This window comes from Rhipicephalus sanguineus, chromosome 6 (genome assembly GCF_013339695.2).
Source record: "Rhipicephalus sanguineus isolate Rsan-2018 chromosome 6, BIME_Rsan_1.4, whole genome shotgun sequence".
Taxonomy (NCBI): domain Eukaryota; kingdom Metazoa; phylum Arthropoda; class Arachnida; order Ixodida; family Ixodidae; genus Rhipicephalus; species Rhipicephalus sanguineus.
The window spans coordinates 169,012,331-169,032,371 of NC_051181.1; the positions used below are offsets into that span (position 1 = coordinate 169,012,331).

Sequence of the window (20,041 nt, forward strand, 5' to 3'; positions counted from 1 at the left end):
TTGCGCAGTGAAAATGGCGGCCCATGTCTATCAATAAATTAATATTTGAAAGCAACCAGTTACATCTTACAATTAACAAACTTAGTTCTTGATAATTTTTTTATTTTGAAATCATCAAATGCAATATAAACCTGAAGCCACGCAGTTCCACCCCATGTAACGACTTCCTTTCCGCTACAGCTGAAGTGTTTGACTTTATGAGCATGTGTCAGCGAAGCACTCGGGTGAAGAACACAGCATGTCAACTTTCTTGCCCTTGAGCCTGCTCCTCCGGCTCCAATATGTACCACGCATGCGGGGAACCAAATTTATTCTGCAATGAGTTCGCGCTGTTGATTTTAAACTATAGATAGCACTTAGTATCGATAGTATATTTTACCATCGATAGTTCAATAGTGACTCAGCTATCGATAGTATCGATAGTACCATCGATAGTTGTGCATCACTAAAACAGGCCCAATTTGCATCGTGGGTCTTTGGTATGTAGTCACATAAAAAGATCCTCCCACAATGATTTCCCCTCGCCTGCCAAGCTATTTGCAACAAAAAATGGTGTGCATGTTCCACCTGGCCAATGAGGAACATGCTTTCTCCTCTTGAGCTGTGGGAGAGCACTCATGTGCTTTGCAAGAACGTCCCATCACAATGGGCAAACATTCGGTGGCCTGTAGAATTTCAGCAGCTGCCACTGTAGATGCAACAAATGCCCTTTTGTGCTTGCTTTTATTACCAATATAAGAGAATATTTCTTGAAGGGACACTAAAGCGAAACAATCAATTATTTCTATTCGGTGTCATTAATTCTGTGATTATATATATATATATTCATCATGATAGGAGAAAATGAAGGCCAATGTTATCTGCTTCTTTAAGTTTGTGCTGAAATCTGTGCACATGAATGTCAGCATTACACCAACATTTCAAAATTTCTTTTTTTTTTCTCTCTCTTTCATGTCTTAGCTCCATTGGCTCAACAAAAACATCCTGAAACTTAAAAACGGCAGGAAGTGGAAGATGGAAGCTTGCAATGAAAAAAATCAGTAAACGGGAGGTGGGTGCTCGCACCGACGTTTCGACAAGTGGACTTGTCTTCTTCAAGGCTGGAACTGATTTCCTTAGCTATCGTGTGTATATGCTTCGTGCCCTCTCCAGAGTGGGGGTGGGGGAGAGGCCACCGTGACGAACTGTGTGAGTCATAAGGAAGGGAAAAAAAAAAAGCGGGGGGGGGGGGGGGGTACGTTTCGCTGAATGACTGTCAGTGGAAGCACGTGGCAGTTTAGCAATAGTAGGTTCGAAATTCCTCGAAGAAGGACTTAACTCTCATTGGTTTTCGTTGTGTATGTACCATACCGAATCGATTCAAGAGCCCCCTTAGAAACGTTAATACCTGCTGGCTGGAGTGTATTGAACTTGTGAATAAGGTATGACTCTGTATACAATTTTCGGTCTCTTGGGGACCGGAAGTTTTACTGAAGTATGTAAAGTTTGAGATCTTCGAAATTGTGACCTGCTACATTAAAATGCTGTGCCACTGCTCTGAGTAACTTCTTCGCCATGTCCGCGCGATGCCCGTTTAATCTAACATTAACAGGTTGTCCCGTTTCGCCAATGTACCGTTTTAGACAATATGAGCATTCAATCATGTAGATAAGATATGAACTAGTCCAGGTAAAACTAGATTTTATATGATGGACGTAATCACTTCCAGTGCCTTTAACTATAATGTCATCTTGAAGGTGTTTACAAGTCTTACATCTTGGACGAGAGTAAGGTGTTATGTGGGCAGTAGAATGAGGGTTTACTTTTGCATGCACTATCATGTCCTTAAAATTCGTATTGCGGTGATACACGACCTTTTGACAGAAAATCGAAAAGCCAAATGGACACATGCACCCGTTCAGAGCGGAGCACGCGCACAGCAAGTTGCAGGAGCAAAGGGGGCAAAAGCTTTTCGGTCACCTCCGCGTCCCCCTCCTCCTCTGCAACGCTAACGTTGCTCTCTCCTCGGTTGACACTCACTCCCTCGCATCTCTGAGAATTTTCTCGCAGCCGCATTGTAACCAGTCCATCTCAGGGTACTGCACAATAAGCAATATGGGTATACATGGGGTTCTATGGGAGGCTAAACAGGAGTCAGAAAAAACAACATTATAGCCGGCCCTGCACTGCAAGCGATTACATATACATGAATGCTCTTCATTTTTTCCCGTTAGCAACTATGCAGGCCTTAGTAGATACCGTCGAAATCTATCATGCCACAGCGACATTGTGCGACAACTTGAAAGTTGTGGTGCTCCCTGCATTTTCGTTTTGTGTGTTTTCTTGCCTACCAAGCAGCTTCTTGCATCAAGAGTGGTCCATTGGGTATTGTGATAAAACAATTTACTGGTGCGAGAAAAATTCTTTCTCTTTTTAGCGTTTCTTTAGACTTGGACTAAAGCCACACACGGCCAAGCATTGACAAGTGTATCATATTATCAGGGAGTATACTCACTAGAGACGTGGACGTCAGCAAGCTCCACGTCAACATCACAGAGTCGAGCACTGATCTCACGAACGTGGAGTGCAAGATTCATCTTGGTCGAGCCTGTTGGAACAGGAGGGTCACCCACGAAAAGTCCAGTGGCTCGCTTAAACTCGGGGATGACCTTAGCGTAGCCTAGGTCTTTCACATTCAGCCTGAAAGAAACATTTGTTTCCTGTTCACAAACGTACAGCCAACAAAGCTTTTTCAGTTGAACTACAGCCATTCATTTGATACCCCAAGAATTTAGAAAAGCTACCTTGGGCCTACAAGGCTATCCATGACAGACGGTTCATCCCACATCCTGTGTTTGTGCAAGGCAAAAGATTTGTAAACAGAATTTAAATGTATCAAATAGAGCACTGCACAGGCTGATTTTTCCAGACAGGGCACAGACATGGCATGAAAATGCCATACTCCGGCCCGTCTGAGCCCGACCCAATGTTTTCAAACATGGCCCATACCAGACCCAGGTCTGAAATATTTGGACCCGGCCCGGTTAAACCAGCTGTAAGCCCTTGAGCATGAACGAGGCATCGGTGAAAGTTGACAGTTTCACAAGAATAAAGGGGATTGTCTAATTCTCGGTTATTGTGAAGATACCACACACAGAATGCTTTTGAGGACATTTGTGAGAACTTGTGATGGTGTCATAATTTACATTACTGTTTTTATATATCTTCAGGCTACTACCCCCATAACCCATTTGCAAAATAGTTGCAGGACGATGTAAGCAAAGGAATGGCTGGCTGTCTCATGTACACAGCACTAGCCACTTGATGTTGAATTTCCAAGAAAAATTGCAGCACACAGTGCACAAGTTAGGTGAATAAATGTGGCATACATTTAAATTTGATAAAGTTTATATAAATTTGTGATCAGCAATGCTGGGGTAATGCTCACGTGGAACAACATTCCACATGGGTGTCTTATTGCTTGATTAGGCTTCATTCCAATTGATGTGTCAACTTTTTAATTGATAACATAAGTTAGAGTAATGCATGGGCCAATTTTTCCAGCCTGTGCCCGATGATGTCTTTTTTAATATCAATGAACCTAGCTGCAATCGAGCTCAGGCACTCTGTATGGCAGTCTAGTTCTCTTGCCAGTGCTTCAAGCTGCTACGGGAAAATGCCCTATACAAGCATCTATCGTTGCGATAGCAATTGTAGGAACACTCGCAACGGGTTTTTGCCATCACCATCGTGTTTCATATGAAGTCCAAATTGATAACATCCCCCCGGGCATCATATGTTTTACCCGCGGGTAAAAGCGTGTGCACTGTCTCAACAGGCATTACAGACAGACCCTTCTACATGCTGTGCTCTCAGCGCGAAGCGACTGTACGAAAAGTGCTTGTCTCCCTGGAGCGGCCACATTCTCTTACACCAGCATTTTGTAGAGTTACGCGAGATCACATTCAAAAGAGTTAGCTACCAGCCTTACTTTCGTATAATATTACAATTTGTTGCTATCACATTCGTTGCTTTGCCCTTGTGGTGAAACTGTGATTTTTGAGCACAACGGCAATTGCGGTTGCAGTGTTGGCTATCCGTTTTTATGTCAATGTAATGAACATTACATATGTGCAACTATGAGTCCGCAATCTACTTATACGACCGATACTTATGACATACACATCATCTCATGCACTTCGTAGTGATAAAACTGATGCATCTGCTCTAACATAAGTGCCGACATAATGTCGAACTATGAGCTACGCTTAACATGCCAGTGTACTAGGTGTGCCTCATAGGTACATGTTATGCGCACAACCACTCCATATTACACAAATATGTCGATCCACATCGTAACACTTGGCTCAAAGCGAAAAATTCTACATAGGCTGCTACTTGCCGGCTGCTTCAAGTGAAATTCATTCCCACAATGCATGGCATCTGCTGGATACTTTTACTCCACATTTCTGCCAAGGGATGCCCAGAGGAATTGGTCAGAGATGGTGTTGATCACTCTGATCCTAAGACAACTTCATTACAAGTTACTCTAATGTCAACTTGAAAGTTGTGTCAAGTCATGTAATGACCTGTGGTCACTGAAAAACTTGTACAGTTTTCGTGTATGAGTTATTCAGAAGTTGACTAGAGTACCTTCACGACACAACTGGTCAAAGTGCAGAACATTACAGAAGTGCACTGGAGGATGAGGCCTGTGATAGTTTTAGTGAAGTGAAATAAATATCTGTTTCTTGTGCCTAACACAAGTATTTGTTCCAAGTTCTGTTGTGCTAAAATTTGCTAAACCACATCCACCTGGCATCTGCCAGCTATTCTCTCCAGGTTTTCTCTGAGAACCTTGCTAGCATGTGTAGGGCTGCCAATCCTGGTACTCGGGAAACCCACGCTTGCAGAACTAAGCACCGGAATAAGTTGGTTTTATGCGCTCAAGGTTCGATGCCTACCACTGTCTTGTGGTAAGCAGTACATCAGCCAAACGTGTCTCAACGAGAGAATAAAAAAACATGCTTCTTCAGTGGCATCTGGCCACCTCGGTATCCACTGCCAGCACTGAGACTGCGTTCCAGAGTAGAGCACTGCATGGGCCTGATTTTCCGGCCCGAGCCCAGCCTGGGCCCGCGGTTCCAAGCCCGGGCCCGGCCCGGGCGTTCATTACTTAACTCATCCAGGGCGCGCGTGACCAAGCCAGGTGCGGGCCCGCTAGAGGATATTACTTGTTGATGATGATTATTAATGATGCCTTACGCTTTGTAGCGGGCGATCAGACGGAAAATCCGGTATGTACATGCATCGAAATGTTGCTTTGCCCGCGGTGGTAGCTCAGAGGTTAAGGTGCTTCACTGTTAAGTTCTAAGACGGGAGTGAGATTCCCGCGGCCACGGCGGCCGCATTTTGATGGGGGCGAAATGCAAGAACACCCATGTACTTATCTTTAGGTGCACATTAAAGAACTCCAGGTGCTTGAAATTAATCCGGTCTCCACTACCCCGTAATCATATCGTTGTGATCGCACCAAGGAATATAAACGAAATGTTGCCTATATGGCACATGGCAAGTCATTACAATAACAGTATAGTGAAAACAAAACATAGCAACAAAATTTATTTAAAACAAGTGTACAATTAACTAACATCAAAAAGCGGATAGAAGCAAACCCGGTACGTTTTCTTTAATGCTCTTTTCTACACTCGTGTTGGAAACATTAATTACACAATTTTTCAAAAGAGGCTCCTGATTATTATTTTAAAATGAAAAAAAAAATACAACTTCAACTGCTTTTCTATTTTCTTTGCTAAGCTCTACTCCAGCTCTTTGCACGTGTCACTTCAGCTTGGCACAGAATGCCTTAGAACACGCAATGCATAACGTTCGCGATTGCTCGGAGGCCCGACTTAGGTCTTTTAATGAGTGGGCCCGAGTCCGTCCCGGCCCGGCCAAGGCCCGCGGCTTCAAGCCCGGGCCTGGCCCAGGCCCGCACTTTCAAGCCCAAGCCCAGCCCCGGCCCGCCAGAAAACGCTTCAGACGGGCCGGCCCGGGCTTTCGGGTCGGCCCGGGCCTGTGCAGTGCTCTATTCCAGAGTTTCCGCATCGTGCGGTTGTCAAGCGTCACTGGGACCAGCTGACACGAGAAATCCCAGAGGCTTTGGAAATGGCTAGGTTGAGTACCGTATTTACTCACATAATTTGTGCACTCTTTTTTGCGAATTTGGATCTCCAAAGAGGGGATGTGCAAATTATGCAAATATTTCGCGAACACATCCAAAATAATGTGCAATATATAGTCCTAACACATACGGTATATACATTAAAAAGAAAACAAGTTATAGCAGAAACGAAGGGTACTAGTTTAACAGAATTAGTGTGCTTTAACTAGCCAGATCTGGTCATTCACGGTCTAGTCAGAATCACTGGTCGAGAAGTCCGACTAGGAATTATCGCCGTGGCCGCTGTCACTGCCCTCCCAAAGCACATCGTCCTCGGTTCCGTCGAGCGCGTTCGACAGCCCTGTCTTCTTGACAGGGGTGGCACCAGGATTTTTTTACAGGGGGGGGGGGGGGGGGCATCCACAACAAGTGAGTGCCTTCAGGGGGGCAGGGAACTTATGCACTGTGTTTTGATTATGTTTGCTCTTGGGGGAGCAAAGGAAGGGCAGGCGAAAATTTTTGGGGGCCCCCGTGCCCCCCCGCTGGCGTCTCCCCTACTTTTTGAAGCTCTTCTCGGCAATGCTGGGAGAAACAAGGTCCCACGGCACGGCGATACCGGTGGACCTAAGCTCTTGCACATATTTGAAAAGGTGTGCTTCAACGGCAGGAAACTTTCCTTGCTTCGGTCCTCGGGACGCTCTCCTTCAGGGTTGCCAATGGTGGCTACTTTTCGCCAAATTGGCGAATTTGAGAGGCCCGTGGCGACGTAAAATTATGAATGGTGACATGGCGAATTTTTGGCGATTTTCGGCTTAGGTCTCCACCGAGTTTTCAATCCTGATCTCAGTGTCTTCCCAACGGATGAGCGGACATTCTCAGTATTTTTCTTGGTTTTAGACCCACGAGTAGAATGTGCGCATTACGCGTCATTCGGTATGTCCGTCTTGTAACTCGTGTGTACCTCCTCAATTCATCAAGAGAGATAATAAAACATTTATTTGATGTTCTGTGAAAATAAGATCAGTGAGTGGGATCCTTAGTTCGGGATGCCATCTAGATGCAGCAGGTACTGGAACGTCCCCTAGCGACATTCTAGCAACATGTAAGTCAGCGGACTGCCTTGCATACCTCGAGGCGGCATTGTTTGACTATAAGTTTATGGCTTTAGGAGATTTAAGCTTCTCTAAAGTTTCGTTTCTGAAGGGGCCAGACGACGGTTTGGCCGCGTCTTCCGACCATTTGTTCCGCCAAAGCTCCAACTGCTCTGAATAGCTTGGCGACTTGTTCACTGTTGCAGTACCCCCAGTTCAGCTCGCAAAGACTGTTTTGGAAAGCGAAGAGAGGCGGATACGCGGCTATTTCTCCAATAAAAATTATTTATTGAGGCATTTTTCAGTGTTCTCGGTGAGCGTGTGCAATAAAAACAATTGCTATATAACATTTTACATTGTTATACAGCAATAACGCATCGGATTGACGCGTGTAGATATAAGTAACTATAAGAAAGGGTCGGTGATGTCCGGTATCATATTAGTTCACACTGAAAATGTGTAAGACTCACTAATGATCGGTTCCTGTAAGAATTCTGTCGTGTTACCTTCAATAAACCTTTTAATCCTTTTAATTCATATAAGGGTACGTAAAGCTGTCTACAAATAATGCTTTCACGGTTTTCGGCCAAGGTTTATAGCACACTTTTAGCTTTGAAACGAGAGGACAGGGATGGAAGGATATCATGAGCGTTTCGTTCATTCACCCTTGCGCCACCACGCACATATCTTGCGGCTAGTCGGAGAAACAGCACCATGCACTTCCATGGTGAAGAGGGCGATACGACTGGCATCGAGAAACGTCAATATAATTTAAGGGTCTTGGATGGTACTGTATTCTACGGGGCTATACGTGAGTGGAAATTTTTATTACTGGGTATGCCACACATATCTAGAATGGCTACTTTTTTGGCAAAATTTGTAAAAAAATGGCGACTTTTGGCGACTTTTTGCTCGTCGTTTGGCGACATTTACTCGAAAGTCAGTGGCAACCCTGCTCTCCTTCCTGGTCTTGTATTAACAACCGAACTCTTCTGCTTTATCCAGTACCGAACGTGACTTTCATTCACACTGAAGTGCTTGACGGCGGCACGGTTCCCGTTTTCTTCAGCAAACTCTATAACAGTGAGCTTGAATTTCGCTGCATAGTCATTGTAGCCCAGCACAAGGAACAGTGAAAACGCGACTGGCTGATTGTGAAACCTAAACTTCCGAAATCAACCAAGGCTGCGCTGCAGCGCGGACATGGCGTGAACACTATAACGAGGGGCAGCGAGGGGATGATTGGCCCTCGCATGTCTCAATTGCAGAAAATAGTCCGCGCAGTGTCGCGTGCGTGCATTCTCACGGCGGGAAAACGTTCGAGCAGTTCCGACAATCTGTGAGCAGGTTTGGGTGTTCAGGTACGGTCCCTAGAAAACATAGTTCGGGGGTTTTCGGAGAATAGAATGAAGTGATCAGAAGAAGGGACTTCGCACTCGCAGCCCATCTTGTGTATGACTGCGCTCGCCTGCTCGGCAAGGGGCGCAGCCATCCAAAGTCTCTCCGTGCACTCAGGCCTGCAAGCTGGCTCCGGCGGGACGGGGAGCACAAAGTATGCGAGTAAATATATATATATTTTTTAGTAAAGGTAGCTAAATATTAGGGGTTCGCAAATTATGCGGGTAAATATACGCCGTGTGTGAACCGGCCTTCAATTGCCTTTTCAGGCAAGCAAAGTGATTACCTTTCTGATGGTTGTATGCATGGTTTGCAGTGATGATGCAGATAGTTTGTTAGTGTTTATCATTTACATATTCCTCCTTTTCGTTTTGGACTGTGCAAGTATATATCGCACGATGTTGATGAATAAACCTTTGTTGTAAGTCAGCGCTGTCGTTTTTGTGCTCCTTCTTTCTGGTGCTCACTCTTTTGCGCTGTTTTCTTTCCGTAATGAGTGGAATTGCTGAGCAATGAATCATGCAGATATAGCATCTCAATCGACAACAAAAATGACTGCTGTGTAATGCAAAGAGTAAAACATGTTTGTTTTCAAATCTTTGTCTTCATAGTAGGCCCAGCCCTATGAGTTGTGGCCTGCCTATATTCTCAATGTATCGGTAGATACGACTGCACGACACATCAGTGGCACCCCAAACCTCTTGCTTCCTTTTCCTTTGTTTATTATACAGGGTGTTTCAAGAAATGTGTCCAACCTTCTAAAAAAATAAGAAAAATGCGATATTTGCTCGGGGCTTTCAGCATTGCTTTTTCTGTAGCGGCAGGAATCTTAAGGGAGTTAAGGACTTCATTTACGACAGTAATTAAGAAAGTTACATTAATTAACTTTTTAATTAGTGGAGTTAGGTGATTGTGTCAAATGGGAGAATTGAAGTTCTTCATGCGAGGAACCCATCCGAGCTTTGAGATTTTGAAAAAGCATCCTCTAGCAATTGTTTTGGCGTAATGAAATTCGACGAAATGCAACGGCTTTCAACAGCGAAAGCCTTCGAATTCGGTTGAATTTCATTAGTTCGTAATTATTACTAGAGACCGCTTTTCCGAAATCTCAAAGTTGGAATGGGTTTCTGGCACGAAGAACTTAATTCCCCAATTTCACACAGTCACCTAACTCCACTAATTAAAAAGTTAATTAATTTAACTTTCGTAATTACTGCCTCAAGTCATGTCTCTAACCATCTTAAGATGCCTAGCGCTACAGAAAAAGTCATTCACTCATTTTGGACGTCTCAGAAGAATATGGCAGTTGCGTTCTTCCATGTTTCTGTTTAGGTTTCGCCATTAAATTTGGTTGAATTTGATTACTTCGTAATTATTACTAGATGTCACTTTTTCGAAATCTCAAAGTTGGGTTGGGTTTCTGGCATGAAGAACTTCAATTCTCCCATTTCACACAACCCCCTAACTCAACTAATTAAAAAGTTAATTAATTTAACTTTTTTAATTACAGTCCCAAATAATTTCTTTAACCATCTTAAAATCCATGCCACTACAGAAAAACCAATTCTGAAGGCAGCAATCAAATATCGCATTTTCCTGATTTTTTGAGAACGTTGGACACATTTCTTGAAACACCCTGTATATTGACCTAGATGATGTGTGAAAGAACAGTCCTGTGTGAAATCAGGCCGTCGATAGGTCAGTGAGGCTCCGTACTGTGCATGTATGGATAATCTCGGTTGAAATCAGGCAGCTGATAGATCAATGAGGCTCTGTACAGTGCATGTAAGGGTAGTCTTCGTTGAAATCAGGCAGCTGATAGATCAATGAGGCTCCGTACTGTACATGTAAGGATAGTCTTGGTTGAAATCAAGCAGCCGATAGATCAATGAGGCTCTGTACAGTGCACGTAAGGGTAGTCTTGGCTGAAATCAAGCAGCCGATAGATCAGTGAGGCTCTGTACTGTGCATGTAAGCGTAGTCTTGGCTGAAATCATGGTACTGACAGATAAGTAATGCTCCGTACTGTGCGCATAAGGGCAGTCTTGGCTGAAATCAGGCTGCTGATAGATCAGTGAAGCTCTGTACTGTGCACATAAAAGTAGTCCTGGCTGAAATGAGGCTGCTGATAGATCAGTGAGGCTCCGTACTGAGCATGTAAGGGTAGTCTTGGCTAAAGTCAGGCTGCTGATAGATCAGTGAAGCTTCATACAGTGCACAAGCATAATGTTGGCTGAAATCAGGACTGATATATCAGTGAGGCTCAGAACTGTGCATGTAAGTGTAGTCTTGGTTGAAATCAGGCTGGTGATAGATCAGCGAGGTTTCATACTGCACACGGAAGGGCTGAAATCAGCTGTTTGGCTGCAATCAGGCTGCTGATAGATCAGTGAGGCTCTGTACTGAGCATGTAAGTATAGTCTTGGCTGAAATCATGCCACCGACAGAGCAGTGATGCTCCATACTGTGCACATAAGGGCAGTCTTGGCTGAAATCAGGCCACTGATAGATCAGTGAGGCTGTGTATTGTGTGTGTAAGGGCAGTATTGGCTGAAGTCAGGCTGCTGATAAATCAGTGAAGCTTTGTACTATGCACGCAAGGGTAAGCTTGGCTGAAATCAGGCCGCCGATAGATCAGCAAGGCAATTGTACACGTAGCAAAGCCTTGGAGATGAGTAATGGGTTGCGCTCTCGAGCGCCCTCTAGTGGGTCATCCTCTTTGGCTCCTCCCGCTCGTGCTGAGAGTCCGTGTTTTACCTTGACTGTCGCCATTGCGCATCATCGCCGAGTGCCATCAAATAAACACTTTAACAAAGTGGTGGAGCGTGCTGTGCTCCCATTCAATGACCCTGGAGCTTTGATCCCGTACCCTGCCATCTACCATTCCTCAGGACGCTGCTCAGCAAACGCCTCCTCCACCACCAACCACATGTCCCGGTGTCCCTCGCATCCGCGATCCACCTATTTTCACTGGCGCCGATGGCACTGACGTGGAGGTCTGGCTCGAAATTTACGAGCATGTGAGCGTACCCAACAAATGGGACGAAGCAGGCAAGTTGAGCAACTTGGTATTCTACCTTCCGGGAGTAGCAAGCTTGTGGTACAACAACCACGTGTCTGATTTTACAACTTGGTCCGATTTCCAGACCGCCATCATCCACGTTTTTGGCCGCCCTGTAGTTCGTAAGCTGCAAGCAGAACAGCGCTTACGCGAACGCGCTCAGTAGGCCGGTGAATCTCTCACAAGTTATATCGAAGACGTCCTCAACTTGTGTAAGAAAGCCAATGGCAATATGTCTGAGTCTAAAAAGATCCGGAACATTATGAAAGGCACTGACGACGATGCCTTCAATATGTTGATCGCCAAAAACCCTTGCACAGTGGCCGAGGTCATAACGCTGTGCCAGAGCTACAAGGAGCTCCGTCACTCTCCATCACGCGATGAAGAGCTTGCTGGTTTGGCGGCCATACCTGACCAGGCCGCATTGCTGGCAGAAGTGAAGCCATTCGTGCATGAGGAAATTGCACGCCAGTTCTCTCTCCTGGCTTTTGCCCACCCGCCGAACGTTCAACAGTCGTTGACAACCCTTCTTCCTTCCCACCGCCGAGCGATTGAGCAGGAAATTGCGGAGGTCATGCCTGAGCACCACCAGCAACCTCTGCCACAGAGTTACGCTCAAGTTGTCCCCAGGATGCCCCAAGCAATCCCTGCAGCTGCCCCCCTGAGTTACACCAAAGCCGCCGCTAGACCTCCATCCTTCAAAGCGGGCGTGCCGGCTACGTATGCTGCCGTCATCCCTAGGCCCTGACTCCAGCCCACCATGCAGTCATTTCAGCAGCCGCACCATCAATCGCATCTTGCGACATGGGTGGGACCTGCCCTGGCGAACCTATGGCGCACACCCGACAACCGGCCCATCTGCTTTGCATGTGGTTATGCCGGTCATGAGGCACGTTACTGCCATCGCGTGCAGCCGCCACGAGTCGCGTCGCCCGTCACCAGCCAGTCCAGCCGTGCATTCTACGACCCACCTCCGCCTATGTCACCGACGTCACACGCAGATCCAGCTACTCGCCGCCCTCGAATTCCAGGACGTCGCTCGCTGTCACCAATGCGGCCATGTTCTGTCGCACAAGAGCAAGAAAACTAGTCGTCGCAGTCCACGAGGCAAGGGCTGTGACAATATCGAACTGTGAAAGCCCTCAGTGAAGTACATCGAATGTAATAGATGTGTTTGCGGACGGTGTTCGTGCATCTGCCCTTATCGACACTGGAACCGCCGTATCCGTTATTGAAGCAAAACTTAGCCGCTTACTCCAAAAAGTGGTGACACCACTTTCTGGGATCTCCCTGTGTACTGCCAGCTCCCAGAGTACTAGGCCTACACCAGTATGCACTTCTCGCATCGTCATTCAGTACGTTCTGTACGACGTCGAGTTCATCATAATTGCTGCATGCTCTCACGACGTCATCCTGGGATGGGATTCTCTCTCCCGCCACGACGCCGTAATGCATTGCGCATCAGCCCCAATCGAACTCTCACCATTCTCACATTTGACGCCGGCAAACAGTCCATCGGCATTGACCAAGATCCTCGTCAAAGAAAATACCAAAGTGCCTCCAAACTCGTCAACGGCTGTGCTAGTCTACTGCGCCGGTCTCTCCGACACCATTGCACTCCTTTTGCCATCTGACCGCATTTGCACTAGGAAAGGGTTGCTGGTACCTTTCACGATTGTGCAAGTCACTCAGGGCAGCACCGCTATTTTTGTTACATACACATCCTCACACATTGTTAGGTTGGTTCGAGGGGAATGTCTCGGCAAAGTGGAGCCCCTCGAAGATGCACAAGTTCTGGACGCACCCGATGACTCACACTGTACCAGTTCCCATGCCATCAGTGCTGTTTCCACGTCCGATTCATCACCCGCTGATGTATTTGGTCCCTCCATTGCTGACAACCTTGGTCATTTCAACGTTCCCAGCTTCTGTGCTTCTGTGTCTGTTGGAAGAATTGCATTCTTCCTTCAATGTCGGGGAAACTTCTCTCGGCCACACGTACGCTGATACGCATCGCATCGACAATGGTGCCCAACCACCACTGCGGCAACGTTCATGTCATGTGTCTCCTGCAGAACGTCGGGTAATTAATGAGCAAGTCGACGATATGCTTCGACGCGACGTTATTCGCCCCTCGGACAGCCCATGACATCTCCTGCTGTTCTCGTTGCGAAGAAGGACGGTTCTGTGCAGTTCTGTCTGGACTAGCGACAACTGAATAAGATCACCCGTAAGGACGTTTATCTCCTACCTCGAATAGACGACGCCATTGATAGCCTCCAAGGAGCAGAATTCTTTTCATCTCTCGATTTGCGCTTGAGGTACTGGCAAATACCCATGGCTGATGACGCTCGACCGAAGACAGCCTTTGTCACGCCCGACGGCTTGTACAAGTTCAATGTCAAGCCGTTTGGTCTGTGTAATGTGCCCGCGACCTTCGAGCGCATGATGGACACCGTTCTGCGCAACTTGAAATGGCACACGTGCTTCTGTTACCTGGACGACGTCATCGTTTTCGCTCCGGACTTTTCCACGCATCTCCAACATCTGCGGCATGTTTTAATGCGTTTGAGCAATGCCGGCCTCCAAGTGAATCTGAAGAAGTGCCGATTTGCAGCACGGTAGCTGCCAATCCTAGGCTACGTCTTGTCCAAGGACGAAATCCTTCCCGATCCGGCCAAGCTTGGCGCCGTGGCTGAATTTCCCAAACCTACGCCCATCAAACCACAGTGCAGTTTTGTAGGACGGTGCTCATACTTTCGATGCTTCACGCGCAGCTTTGCCACTATCACATCGCCGCTGACGAAGCTCCTTGGACGTAACGGGCCCCTAAGTTCATGGTCGTCCGAGTGCGACGATGCGTTCGCAAAACTCCGACATTTGTTCACGTCTCCTCCCATACTACGCCACTACGACCCTACGGCCCCAACGGAGGTACACACTGACACACTCCCAGCGGCTACAGCATGCGATGTTGACACCCTCCTGCTACACCAATTGATACTTTGTCACGGTCAACCCCAGGAGCTTCTCAGCGATCGACGCCGTGTCTTCTTGCTGGAAGTCGTCGAAGCCATTCTCAAAGAGTGCCATGCTGTTCACAGCAAAACTAGTGCTCACGACCCACAGACGAATGGCCTAACTGAACGCTTTAACTGCACGCTTGGCGACGTGCTCTCAATATACGTCGCCGCCGATCCCACAAATTGGGATGCCATTCTGCCCTTCGTCACCTACACCTATAATACCGCCCCTCAGAGCACAACTGATTTTTCCCACTTCTCATTTTACAAAAGGCACCCGTCGCACACCATTGACACGATACTCCCATACAAGCCGGATTACTCCGAGTGTGCGCCTATTTCTGCCACAGCCAGACTTGCTGAAGATTGTCGCGAGCGTGCCAAGACCTTTACAACGCACGAACAAGAGCGGCAGAAGAGCATTCGCGGTGGCACCACCACTTCTGAGCCCACGTTCCTTCCTGGAGCGCTCGTATGGCTCTCGATCCCTACCACTGCAACTCACCTCTCTTCAAAACTACAGCTGAAATACGAAGGCCCTTACCGTGTCGTTGAGCGCACATCCTCGGTCAACCACCTGATCGAACCCATCGAAACGTCTTCGGACATGTGCCGTCGAGGGCGCGACATTGTCAATGTGGAGTGCCTCAAGGCCTACTATGATCCACTCATAATGACAACCTGTTAGGTCACGGGGCGGCTCCCTTTTCGTACCCAGGGTAATAGACCTTTTTCAAGCTATCCCAGAACCCCCCGCGGGCGCGCGAAGCACTATGGGAAAAGTGTGTACGGCGAGCCCGCCGAGTGTTCCGTCGCCCGCTGCTCGTTGGCGCCGTGGGAGCACCAAACGAAAAAAACGCGTCGCCGCTAGTTGACTATTATTAAATCCTGAATACTACACGTCTGAACGCACCTGCATGTACCTCTTCGCATGAAATGCGAAAGGAATGATGCAGTCAGTGTACGTACTACGGAGCGGATGTATACCGGATGTAGCAGTTAAGCGGCGTGCGAGTTATCACGTACGTGCCGATACATGCAGTCAAAACGTGCTTTCGTGAGCAATGCAAGCTGGAACACCGAATTCGTATGTTATTCAATGATTACTTGTTCACAAGCCGCTATGGCATTTAATGTCATAGCGACTTGTGATCGGGTTTAACCAAACTGAAGAGAGATATTACAGAGTTCAGCTATACAGATGATTATTTTGATTTTTATAGAGAAGTCACGCCTTGCTCTGATAATTTGCAGTTTCTTGATACATGCTTTTAAGTTTCACTGCGAAGCATATTTGCAGGCAGTATAGCCTGCGTTCAGCGAAATCGGTATTTAATTTCGCGTCAGCGCATTCGAATATTGGTAAACGAGGAATTGTCATGATTACGCACGGCATTGGAAGGAAACTTGCGCACATAAGATGAGCAGTAGTTTCCAGCTGCAAAGTGATCAAAGAGGCGGGATATCCTGCGTATCGTTGTATCGTTTTTCGAAAATCTGTTTGCATGGCAAAGAAAGATTAACACGGACATCCTCCATCCGTAAATAATGAAGAAACTGGAAATATTGCAGTTATTCCACATATGTATAAGAAGTCGCATGGCCTGAAGAACGTAGGGAAGCGATGTGGGTGTGAAGGTTGTGTTTGCCGCCCCAAATAAGCTTAGTCGCATTAAGGTCGCAGGGGTCTGCTGTAGGCAAAGAAAGATGCGGTCAGAGGCATGCCAATTGTTTTGACAATTGTGTAGGAGTTAACCGCAAATTTCTCTTTCATGTGTCCACATGTACATCGGCCAGACTGGTCGATGTATTAATACGCGCCTCAGCGAGCATCGAAATTCATTGAATTGAGCCGTCTCATCCTGCATCGCTATGTCAGTCATGAAAATGTAATCCCATCTTCAAAAGCACAGGAATTTTGTACCATCAACCTAATCAGACAACGCGAGAAATTTCGGAGGCATATCATGTCACAAATAACGCCACACATTGTCTCAATCAACCTTCTCAGTCGTTACAACGCAAGGAATTCAACTTTATTTATCGACTGTAAGCACGCACCAACCGAGCCAAAGCTTGGTTAACACTTTCGTGACCGCGGAAAAATCTGTTGTTTCTGGCTAGTCCAGCAAATATTTTTTTCCTGCCACAGAAGATAATTGACGCTAAAGTGTAGGGTATCAAATTATAGAGGAAGAATTGGTCTTTGCAACAGTATTAACTTCAAACAACGAATTTATTTTGAACAGACTAAAAAATATCTCAAACAAAGGAAAATGCATCAAAAAGAAAGAAAGATTCATAAAAACATCAGTGCTACTCTGCAAAGGTTATACATAAAAAAAAATCGAAATATACGTTTTGAACGCAAAGCCCTCGTAAAATAATAGTGGAAATATAAGCTCTGTAAGTACAAAGATTATTTACATAAATACAAGAATATAGGCACTAGTGCCCATCATGCCACCACGCGGTGCAGGTTCTCGACGCGGTGAAACAAAGGCTGGCTGCGCATGTTTCGGGAAAAAAACAAATTTTTTCTGTTCAACATTCCGAGCATAGTTTGCAGTTCTGGTATTTTTCAATTTTCCTGGGTATTTGTTGAAATGAACAGTGTAGCCTGTTCCAAATCTGCAAAAATCCATAATTGTACCCTCATTTGACCTCTTTCTCGCTGATATACTACCGAATACCATACCGGCCTTCACATTTCACCATTTTCTCATCCACTGAAAGGTTCCGACGGGGTTAAAAGATAGCGTAGAAAAATCCTTCATGTGTTGCAATAGAGAAGACACGTGGTGAAGGTTCTCGTGGGATGCGACGGTCATCTTCTTCAGATCAGAGACACTCAAGGAGCCTTGAACCTTTTCCGTAGCATCACTGACGGTGGACGAAGGCCTGGAAATATGTGTCGTCGACACCAACATCAATGCAAGCGCGGCACTTCAACGATTACCATGTACGCATGGAGTGAGACGAACTTGCTCATCTTCTCTTCAGTAACTTCCCTCCATGCATCCGTCCCTCTCACTGTATGTTGGCTTTTCGAAAGTATGCGTCCACGCATACTTATCTGTGTGGTTGCATATCTCTCTGACGACTTCTGCGGTAAAAAACAACACGAAGATGCCGCCACGCAGCACACCGGAGCGTTGGGTCAAAGTCCGCTCCACGCCGTCTTCACGAAGAGAACTGCGCTCTTTCTGCAGCCAGCGCCAAATGCTCCCGCCCGAATGAAGTTAACACCTTGCAGATAAGAGCTGTTATTTTTAGAACGCACTGGATACGTTTACATCGACGATAAAACGACCCGAGGAGAAGACGAAACTTACCGGCGGATAGCTGCTGATGTTCCGGGGAGGTTTGACGCACTTTCGCCATCCGTACTGAAGCCTGGCGAATCGAAGTCGTCTTCCGTGCATGTGGTGCTACCATCATCCAGAGATTCCCGCTCATATTAATCGAAATCCGTCGAAATTCGCCGTTACTGTGGAGCACCCACGAGCGGCCTCGACGCGAAGTCTGAAACAACAAGCGCTCACCTACTCGACAGCGAACGAGCTTTAAAAATCTCCCCGTGGTGGAAAAATCAAACTCGCAAACAAAACTGATAAAAAAGATGTTATTTTATGCTTTGTATTGCGTTAGCTGTCCAGAACCGCTCAGAGAGTGCCAAAACTTGATCTTGAAGTCATCGATAACATACTATCGATGGGAATATGTGCGGTCACGAAAGTGTTAACCTCCCTGCCTTTCCTCTTCGTTACTCTCTCTCTCTCTCTCGTGCCTCTTTATGACACGTGCGACGCACTCCCATTTTTGTATATATATGTTTTTTTCACGCGTGCAATAAACTTTCAGTTGTGTGTGAGCGCTGGTTTGTGCATTTCCTTCCTTGTACTGCTCCTTTCTTCTTTCGCTCTAAGTATTATTCCAACCTGTAGTTATAGCACCAACGAAGGTTAGTAGGCACTCCTCGTTCGTTATATATATGGTGCCAGCGACGCAATGAATGTATCTCATTTCCCCAAATGCCGACTACACTTTCTATATAGTGTACTCTTTAAATATCAGAAGCTCACACTGTACTCGCCGACAGTGTCGATGGACGTTGATTCCAAATGCATCCGCGAATCATGAACCACTCCTGCACTTCATAGGCAACCGAGTTGCATTGTTTGTTTGTTTTTTTTTTTCATTTATGCCGTAAGGTGCACTGGCGCAAAAAAAAAAAAAGAGGTGACGCTTCTGAGCCGCTCAACCGGTCCAACAGTGGGAAAGATGGAATTCGTCGAGAGGCCGTCGCCGCTAAACACTGAAGTTCGTGATTGAATTGCGCAGTAACATGTTGCACCTTGCCAAATTCAGTGTGTTTAAGAAGTCCTGGCACGGCGCAAGCGGAAAGCTACAGCGCGAGGCCCGCGCCCTCGTCGCGGCGGCTGCTGCGGCGTACATACATTTCCCATGAGCGCTTGCGCGCCCGTTGGTGGCGCTCGTGTGCTTGAAAAAGGTCTATTGTAGCGAAGCCTTGGAGATGAGTAATGGGTTGTAGAGTTACTGTATATGCTACCTTTCGGTAGCAGAGTTGCGCATCTGTCTTCCAAACGCCGCTAGCAACCATGCCTTGCGGAGAAGCTGACGCTCGGGCCAATTTTTGTAATTCTCGACGACGCCGCTGCAGCGAACTGAAATAACACTAGTAATCAACAGCCAATGTTCATCGCCGGTCTTCTACACGCCAGACATGTTTATCGGCGGCACAGTAGGCATGCCGCCTGCAAAAACGGAGTGCGACTTCACCGCATAGCTGTGGTTGCTAGCCGGACCTATGCACTACTCTGCTACCTAAAGGTAGCATATACAGTGACTCTAATGGGTTGCACTCTCTAGCGCCTTCTAGTGGGTCGTACTCTTTCGCTCCTCCCGCTCGTGCTAAGAGTCCGTGTTTTGTCTTGACATGTCGCCATTGCGCATCGTCGCCAAGTGCCGTCAAATAAACACCTTGACAACGTAAGGGTAGTCTTGGCTGAAATCATGCTGCTGATAGATCAGCGAGGCTTCGTATTGTGCTCGTAAGGGCTGAAATCAGGCTACTTGGCTGCAATCAGGCTGCTGATAGATCAGCAAGGCTCCGTAGTGAGCATGTAAGGATAGTCTTGGTTGAAATCAGGAAGTTGATAGATCAGTGAGGCTCTGTACTGTGCATGTAAGGGCAGTCTTGACTGAAGTCAGGCTGCTGATAGATCAGTGAAGCTTCGTATTGTGCACAAGCGTAATCTTGGCAGAAATCAGGACTGGTATATATCAATGAGGCTCAAAACTG

General features: G+C 46.6%; 1 protein-coding gene across 1 annotated transcript in view; it reads right to left on the reverse strand.

Moving 5' to 3' along the window:
* LOC119397704 (intermembrane lipid transfer protein VPS13A) overlaps window positions 1-20,041 on the reverse strand; it is a 1,038,245-nt gene that overhangs the window by 811,306 nt on the left and 206,898 nt on the right. The window contains exon 25 of the mRNA XM_037665124.2: window positions 2,495-2,679. Within this exon, the coding sequence (XP_037521052.1) occupies window positions 2,495-2,679 (185 nt within the window). The remainder of the gene's footprint in view (window positions 1-2,494; window positions 2,680-20,041) is intronic.